Genomic DNA, 8,955 nt, shown 5'->3' with positions numbered 1-8,955 from the left:
GAGCTCCACCACATTTCACCAGAATCCTTCCAACAAATCTAAATCTACCATATTATACGTTATCATTCCTTTTCATATCGCTTCTTATTTATAGCATTACTCCTTAATATTTGCACTCTGCGACGTGCTCCAGATGTTCGTCACTAATCTTTAATCAGATATTAAACGGTTGTTTCTCTTTCTTAAAGGCATTACTTTTAAGGGAATATGCGAACAAGAGGACAAGATCTAGCAAGGTTCCTGCTATTGCAGTACGTACGCTTCACCGAAAGGGATAACCAATGGCCGGAAAAACATCTTTGGTAACAAGGGAAGGGCGTAGTCAACAGGTGCTCAATGGCCTTCTGCTCAGGTATTTAAAGGGTGCTGCAGAGGTTGGAGATACAGCAGTCGCTTGGACCAGCACAGCCGTGAATCCTCCCAGCACTATGAAGATCGCTCTGATTGTAAGTAGCGGGCTCCCATCGAGCTTTTCTTGTCCACACTTTCATGGAAATATTTTTTTTGTCATGTTTTAAGTACAAACGTAGAAACTCGTTTAGGTAATTTCCTTTGAAACTTTCCATCGAAATTTAAAAAAAAGTGAAAAAATTTAAGAAACATTTTGTTATTAATCTGAGATTAGGTAACTGATGAACGATACTGACCTTGCACTTGTATTTATCTGCGTAAGTTTAAAGCTGTCCTTGTCTCACGCAGTCGAAACATTAACGGAAGTAGAGAACTACATCGAGCTTCATAAACTCGTCGTTTAGGCGTCTGGTTTTTTCCTATCTGTAACCCAAAATTTAACACGTTTCTAGGTTTCGTTCACGTGACGACGCATAATGTCCGAGAACCGAGACTTCGTTTGGTGATCGTTCTCCACAGATATTCTTCTCGTCTACTCTAACACCTTTTCTTTCACTGTTTCGCCCATATCCTCTACTGAAATATGCCTAATATTTCAAATTTCTTCTTATGTTTTTCCCTTGTTCAAAAAAAATTTCATACGGCTTTGAATTTCAGACATACAGTTTTCAAATTGTTATCATTTGTTCAACATTAGTGTTTCACAGTAGTAAATTTCCTTTGTTGAATAAAATTTTTACGTCTATGTTCATATCTAAAGTATTATTTGCTTGTGTTCTCTCATATGATTTTGATTCCTAGATATAAAAGGTTTTTAATTGCTTATACAACATCCTTCTAAACATAGAGAATTAAGTGGTTTATCTTGGCTTCATTATTTTGATATATTTTGTTACTCATTAACCTAAATACAGTGCTTAACAACTAAATAACCCTTCTAGGCGTTTCTTGTTTTGATTACCGCCTCACCCTTCCTTTTCTTCCACACTCTGATCTGTGAACTGTTAGGTCAGTGGATGTAAGAGTAATTCTGATGCTGTCATTCTGCGGCAGTCCACAACTGCGATGAGCACGTCGCTGACTTGTTCCTCGATTTTTGCACCTGCGATGGCGGTCTGTCACACACAATGGTCACTTATTATCCACAATCTCAGCAGCTTGACGATCCTCCGCAGCACCGCCTCTGGAAATTCTGTCAGCTGAAGCCAACAACTAACTCTAAATTTCACTTGTGTGTGGTCTTTCAAGTGTGAACTCCCTTCACATGAAAGTGAAATCCCTTGCATTTTTCACGTACGTTACCAACTGAGTGGGAACTATGGCTCAAATTCGAAAGAGAGTAGTTTTGGTTCTAGGCCCGGGCTTTCATGACATTTTAATGAGTTAACATTTTCCTTATCTAACCTTACTTACTGTAGGTATTCGTACATTGTGACAAGGATTGTTTATTTTTGCTATTCGAGTAAAATTAAGTCTCTATGAGAGACAGGAACAACATGACCTCATGTAATCACTGCAGTCATCAGAAGTTCCCTAAAGCTCCAACTGCCACTCCACAGAGAAAATGGTCATGATACGTTAACAGATTGTGACGAAATAAGTGAAATCAATCTGCCATCAAGCTGAACGTTGGTTTGGACATTGTATTGCTTCTCTGGACTTGGTCATTTTCGAACCTAGCCAGTTACAGGATGGCGAGATCATTGCCGCAGGAGAACGAAACAATAAGTAATAAAACACCAGCGCCGGCTGAGGACCTTTAAACTGGTAGTCTGAGTTTACTTTTTATTTTTCTTGTTTTTAGCTGTTTCTTGTTTATTTTAAAGTATTTCCTTTGGCCGTTTTCCTACCTACTTCTACATCTAATCTGTATACCACAAAGCTACATCTCAGAGTGTGCCGGAGCGTACACCTGTCGCCACTATAGTTTCTATATTTTCCTATTCTATTCTTGACTGACACATCGAGAGAATGAATGTTGATGAGCCTCCGTATGGATTCCTATAGTTCTAGTATTTTTCTCATTTATTTCGTGAAAAGTATTTGGGAGAAATAAGTAACCTTCTTTTCTTTTGACTGTTTGTATTTGTGGTTGCAAATGTCCCATGTCGAATCATATCTGCTACTGTTTACGAAGGGCGTTCAGACCCGTTTTTCAGTGGGGTATGTTATCTATTCGAAGGTTAGTATAACAAGCCTCAGAATTATGAAAGCGAGAGAAATTTAAAGGCTGTGCATCGGTGACTATGAGTGTGTCCTTTTCGTTTCGCAGTGTTTGGCCGTGGCCGTGACAGCAGTGCTGGCAGACAAACCCATCGAGGTCGTGTCCCGCCAGGAGGTCCGCGACGAGCATGGCCAGTACTCTCTCTCGTAAGTATCGACACGCTCGTGTGTGTCTGTATCGGAAAGCCTATGTTCCTAATGTGTGTGAGTGTTTGACTGTCTGCTAGATACCAATTCATCTTACCCACAGTTCTCCGACTTTCACTGTAGAGACGCCTGCTACCAGTTCATACATCGACAAATAACAGTGTTCAGCTTATAAATCTTATTTAATTTTTATTATAAGTTAGAAACATACGATGAAGGAATGAAATGACACAGGTCAGAGATAACATTGACGCTAAAGACGAAAAGAAAGACGCTGCAAGCATGGCTGCAAGTGACGTTTCATCGTTGGCACCAATATTAGTCTATGGGCGTAATAAACACGACTGCATCAGTTACATCAGAGTACTTACATTACTTCTTTCGTCTTCGACAATCATCTGCATTCTTGACGATGAAAATGATGCCGGCCGCTGTGACCGAGCGGTTATAGGCGCTATAGTCTGGAACCGCGCTACTGCTACGGTCGCAGGTTCGAATCCTGCCTCCGGCATGGATGTGTGTGATGTCCTTAGGTTATTTAGTTTTAAGTAGTTCTAAGTCTAGGGGACTAATGACCTCAGATGCTAAGTCCCGTAGAGCTCAGAGCCATTTCAATAATTTGAAGATAATGGATATTGTCGAAAACTCGGGTTTTCGCAGAAAATTAAAGTGACAAATGCACGGAGAACATTAAAGAGAGGGTCGCCAGAAAATTCCTTATACAAGCAATTATTTCATTGTCAGTTTAGCAATACAATTATTTGTCCAAAGCGTCCCTGTATGCATCACTATTACCCCCTGGACAGTTTGACAGGCTTCCATACCATCTTCCTCTTCCTCTTTTGTAGTTAAATCCATTTTTAAGTGGAATTGCATTGTGCTCCTTTCAATTCCAAGTTCCGCAGCAAGTTTCTGGTCGACTTGAAGAGTGAACGCATCTCTGATGCACTAACTTCAGCTTACGTTCCCCTTAGGGTTGGTGGACGATCAGCGGGGGACATCCAAAACACTTCCGAGTCTAAAAACTTTCTTCCCCCTTGTGACTAAAGTCTGATGACTTAGTGGCTCCTTATCCAACCGTTCACGAAATTTATCACACGTGCCATATTTTCGTTGTTGAGCTTCCGTTCATGGACTCACATATTTATCACTAAGCACACCTCCAAAGTGAAGTCGCTGATATCTGCCACTCTTATTCATAAAAACGGTTGAGGCGAACAATGAACTAGTGAAAGCACACACTTTTTTTCCTCCCAAGGTAGTCATATGACACTCAAGTAGCAGTTACGCGGCAGTCACGATGCAGTTCACGTGAGCACTGTTACCATATCAATGATAAGGTTGGAACGTTCAAATCTTAAATCTGTTACTCTCTTACACTGCTACACGAATTTAATTTAGGTTTGAAGGGACTTTCTGGCTACGCTATAGAACAAATCTATTGCAAAGATGCTACTTCAGTTATTCTCGGGTATCACGTCAGTGTCGATACACGATCCATGTTAACTCGAGAACGTGAGATGTCTTATGTTTTATGCTAGCCGATATAGTCTTTCATTATAGTCATATGTCTTACTACGGCACGAACTGCGACAATTAGAGCGAAACCCATCCCTAGTTATTGTCTACTGTGGTCTCAACAATATCATATGCCTCTTTTATAAAGTGATCTTGCATTACAAAAGCATCATGATGTAGCGTCCATCTACAGCCTTATCCACTGCTAGTTTACATCATAACTGTTGTTTACTTTAGATTGTTCCCACAATCACCACAACAGGATGCCTAAATCAGAAAAGTTTTGTCAGACCTTTCAACAATATCAACCGCACCAGCGGTAGATGTTCTCTCGTGAGGAACAATCCACATATGATAAACGGTGCACCATTTATGTTGGGGCCACATGCTTAATTTCGAATTACTGGATGCATTCCATGACTTTAATCCCAATAATCAGCACCGATTGAGTTGTGATTCATCGGTGTTTTTCCACAATATACCCACTGTCTATGTCCACAGGTACCAGACGGCCAACGGCATCTCGGTGGTGGAGCACGGCGAGCTGAAGCCCACCCCTGACGGCAAGGACCACGTGCTGGTCAGGAGCGGCCAGTACCAGTACACCAGCCCCGAGGGCAAGCCCGTCGACATCAAGTACAAGGCCGACGAGTTCGGCTTCGTCGCCACCGGAGACGCCATCCCCGTCGCCCCGACCGCTTGAACAAACGACAAATGCGTTGTAACAATGCTTCTATAATAAATATTTAATTTTATAAATATTTTCTGTCAATATTCACTTACACCTCAGCACCCAGATATGTATTGCATCTGGAATGAACTTTCAGCCCACAGTGGAGAGTGCTCCGACTCGAAACTTCCTGACAGATTAAAACTTTTTGCCGGACCAGGACTTGAGCCTGGGACCTTTTGCCTTTTGCGTGCAAATACTTTTACTGAGCGAGCTATCGAGTTACTCCTCACGACTTCCTCACAGCTTTACTTCTCCTAGAACCTCCTCTTATTGTTCGTGTTGATGATTTGCAAGGTACAGAAACTTCTACAGCAAGTCCCAGTATTCACCATGTCTACTTTAGAAACAAGACGTGGTCAATAGTAAAGCATTACTGGCAGATAACTGAATAAGATGAGAATGGCATCCTATACAAAGGGCTCTGTCGCGCTGGAAGGTCACTTGCAAAGCTAGCAGAAAATTACGCGAAGCACGAACAGAAACTTAATCTAACTGGATGAGAAACTGAAAGAAATGGTTCAAATACAGATTTCCAATCGGTAGTTGCAAACTCGGACATCTCATTTTGTATTCTGTAGTGATCCACACATATTGTACATAACATTCTAAGATATCTCCCAAAAATTAGTTACTTATTTTTCGTAAACAGCTTTTCACCTGTTAATTAATTGCGAGTTTCAAGCGTCTGACAACCTGTATGTTCAGGGGTGAAGTTGAACAAGCAAATGACGATTTCTTTCGGCAGTTTATAACATGAGACACGTAATTCTTGAACAGCACGTCAGGATTGCTTTTCCAACTGGTTTTTATGTAACGTCTTAGCTGAAAAACTACACATTCCTATATTTACACAAACTAATTCAAACCTGAAACTTTTTCCTCCCTACAGCTGGTCATCTAGATCCATTCGATATTATAATAGTTTTGTTGCATGACTACTTATATCTGTGATCCATTAACGTAAAACAGAGACAAAGCGCATTTATTTTTCATTTCATAACGGATGATGTGAAACGTCCCCTTAGAAAAATTATGAATGACTGTTCTGGTAAACTTCTACGTTATTTGATACATAAACAGCTGAGTAAAACTGAACTTACTCAAACATTTCTCTCTTTACTTATTCTGAACATCACTAAACAGACACACAATATTTTTAGCGCAACGCAATCTGAATTTCAATAATCTCTACAAAAGATTGGTCCTTACTAACAATAACCTATACCTGTCATGAATCACTTACCTCACAAAAATCTTCGTGACTCGAACTACTGAAATACAGCGAGCGCCAATACTGCAAGCTAAATAAAAGATTCTAACTTCTGAAGGCACTAACTACTGATAGGCACAATTATCAAATGAAAGAACAAACAATGTATTTACCTTAATAATGTTCAAAAGTACAAATTTCCTTTTTCTGACGGAGACACGTCCAGATGATCCTCTCTCAAAACTCTGGCATCTCTCTCCGCACACCCACCACTGCTGGCGACTCACCTCCAACCGCTACGCGCTACGCGCTGTTCACATCCAACTGCCCAACACTACACAAGCGAATATTCCAATAATGAATCCAACCAGCCACAGACTGCACACAGCGCATCAGCGATTTTCATACAGAGCACTACATGCCATTACCAACATATAAACCTAAACAGCCTTCTTTTACAGATGCTCTGAATGCATGTCGATACTTCAACCTACGACCTGAATTTCTTAATATTTTCTTGATTTTTTTTCCCTCTAGAATCACTGAATACATCCTTCCGCGATTTTAACATTGCAGTCTAAGATATTAAAGATGTTTATTACGAATTTAAATTCATATTTATATAATTTTAAATTGCACCAAAGTAATACAATGGTACTACAAAATTAGCTTATAGCTTATCTGTAGTTCTTGCATGTGCCACACTAAATTCTCGTTTGCGGATAAAACAGAAGGCTTGGAAACAATTAACTTCTACAGGACGAATCCAGGAATATGTTTCTTCCTAACATGAACGGTAAACACACATGCTTTTAGTTGCCTTCCTTGTGGGTGATTTCACCCTATCTTCATCACTACTCATCTTAAAACAAAGAAATCACAAACTCCGAATCTGACCACAACAACGTCACGTCCTTTACTAATGTGTTTTGAGCTTCCACGAAAGCAGCTATATGCACAACTGAAGTAACAAGCTAAATACTTGGTGCCTTGGTGGCATTGAAATTGATATCACTAATTGTACTGACGAGTAACATAAGGAAAAAAGCTTTCGAAAAGTACATATAGGTTATCAAAATAAATGCAAAATTAGAAGCAGATATGAGTGTCAAAGTGGACAGCAATGCAGTCAACACGGACTAATCGTACGCTGCACAGTTGGCAACAAACGTCTGTAAATCGCTACGACACGAAATCCTCCGACAGCTACCGAGAGCCACCGATCAGAAACTAAGGAGCCCGCGTGACAAGTTACAGTTCTGCATGAATGTGCGGCCAGACGAGCGTGTATTTCACGTGCGGCACCGCCAGTGCTGGCCACACTGGCGCGCCTCTCACGCAGTGCGAATCCCCTCGGCTACGGCCACATGAGAGTTTCTTTCATGTACGTTTATAAGGCAATTAATGCCGGCAATATAGATCACTATTTGTCTTAGTACTGCTTCGGTGCAAGCTGCGGCAACTTTTCGTGTGCACAGTTAGTATCAACTTACTGTGAGCGTGTCAGGCGAAATACATTCTTTGAATGCTATTGCAAAAAAATAATACGGGACACGGGATCTGACAAAAAAAAGGAGCCAAGATACGGGATTTCCCGGGAAATACGGGATAACTGACAACTCTCTGGTACATGTGGTACCATGGCTGCGTGAAATTTAATTTTTTTAAAAGATATGAAGTAAGCCTTTTTGCGTTCGTTGTACTTTTCTCATTTGTACTGGCGTCAGAACAACGTTTCAAGATGTCTCTTTTTATCGTAGATTCAAAATTTGGTTAGCGAGAGAAAATAAATATTTTTCATTACAGGTTTCGCTTTACCCCCACATGGCAAAATTTAAGTAATTTTCACGTCCCTCTAGATCAGCGCGATTGTTGTACGTTTCAGCACATGACATATTGCTGCTTTATTTTTTTTATTTTCCTTGAAATTTTTCCTCATGCAATCATTAGTACTGCGTAATAACCTTCAACAAGTATGGGATTCAAACGTGCACGTGCAGAGTACATTGGATAAGCAGTCCAACGCCTGAGTCACTCGGCCACCTTGACTCGCGTTTCATATGTACATTCCATTTTATCGTCAGACACACCAAATACACATAACGGCAACAGCTTACGTGACGCATGCCACGGCTGTAAGGGAGAGCGGTGTGTGTACAGCTGCGTTTCACTCAACTTCCGAGCTGCACGTATTTCAAATATGAGCTTATGTGCTCACCGTATTTTGTTTCTTCCTTGGAATTTAATAGATAAATACACCAAAAAAAGGCTTCACTATCTAGAAGAAATACAATAATACTGAAATACAATAACTTTGGTATCTTCCTACATTTCATAATTTCTTTTCGTCCGATTTTTCCGTATACTAGGATTCAAACTAATTTTTCTTGTGAAACGTTCCCAAAAATTCGGTATTCAGATAGATTTTATTGTGTTAACTCAGTTGATAAAACTGAGTAACAAGAAGATTACGCCGGTACTGAGGTATTACATCTAATATGTCTAACTAATACCATAGTAGAAATGACCTTCGGGTGTACAAACAACTAACATCCAGGTTATGAAAATGTCAAGAAGTACCAGAAACAAAAGAACATTCGTAGAAAATGAACTAGACAAAATAGCATTCGGTGTCATTTTTTGTTACGGTACAATCCAGTAGGAAACAGTATGAGAACAAATAAATAATTCTAAATTATTCTCAAGTAAAATGCAATACGTTAGAATTTTCCATTTATTAATGTGGCCGGTGTATACTCCAAGAAGTGCTGCT

At 40.1% G+C, this 8,955-nt stretch overlaps 1 protein-coding gene across 1 annotated transcript; it reads left to right on the top strand.

Annotated features, from left to right (window-relative positions):
• The first annotated feature begins 363 nt into the window (after window positions 1-363).
• LOC126327806 (larval cuticle protein 1-like) lies at window positions 364-5,000 on the top strand. The gene is made up of 3 exons (XM_049995918.1): window positions 364-446; window positions 2,624-2,721; window positions 4,741-5,000. Exons 1-3 carry the CDS (start codon window positions 429-431, stop codon window positions 4,940-4,942), a joined length of 318 nt encoding a protein of 105 aa, XP_049851875.1. The 5' UTR covers window positions 364-428; the 3' UTR covers window positions 4,943-5,000.
• Window positions 5,001-8,955: the final 3,955 nt, after the last annotated feature.

The sequence above is a fragment of the Schistocerca gregaria genome, chromosome 2, assembly GCF_023897955.1.
Source record: "Schistocerca gregaria isolate iqSchGreg1 chromosome 2, iqSchGreg1.2, whole genome shotgun sequence".
Taxonomy (NCBI): Eukaryota; Metazoa; Arthropoda; class Insecta; order Orthoptera; family Acrididae; genus Schistocerca; species Schistocerca gregaria.
The sequence above is the reverse complement of the archived record's forward strand: the minus strand, read 5'-3'. Positions and strand labels throughout refer to the sequence as shown.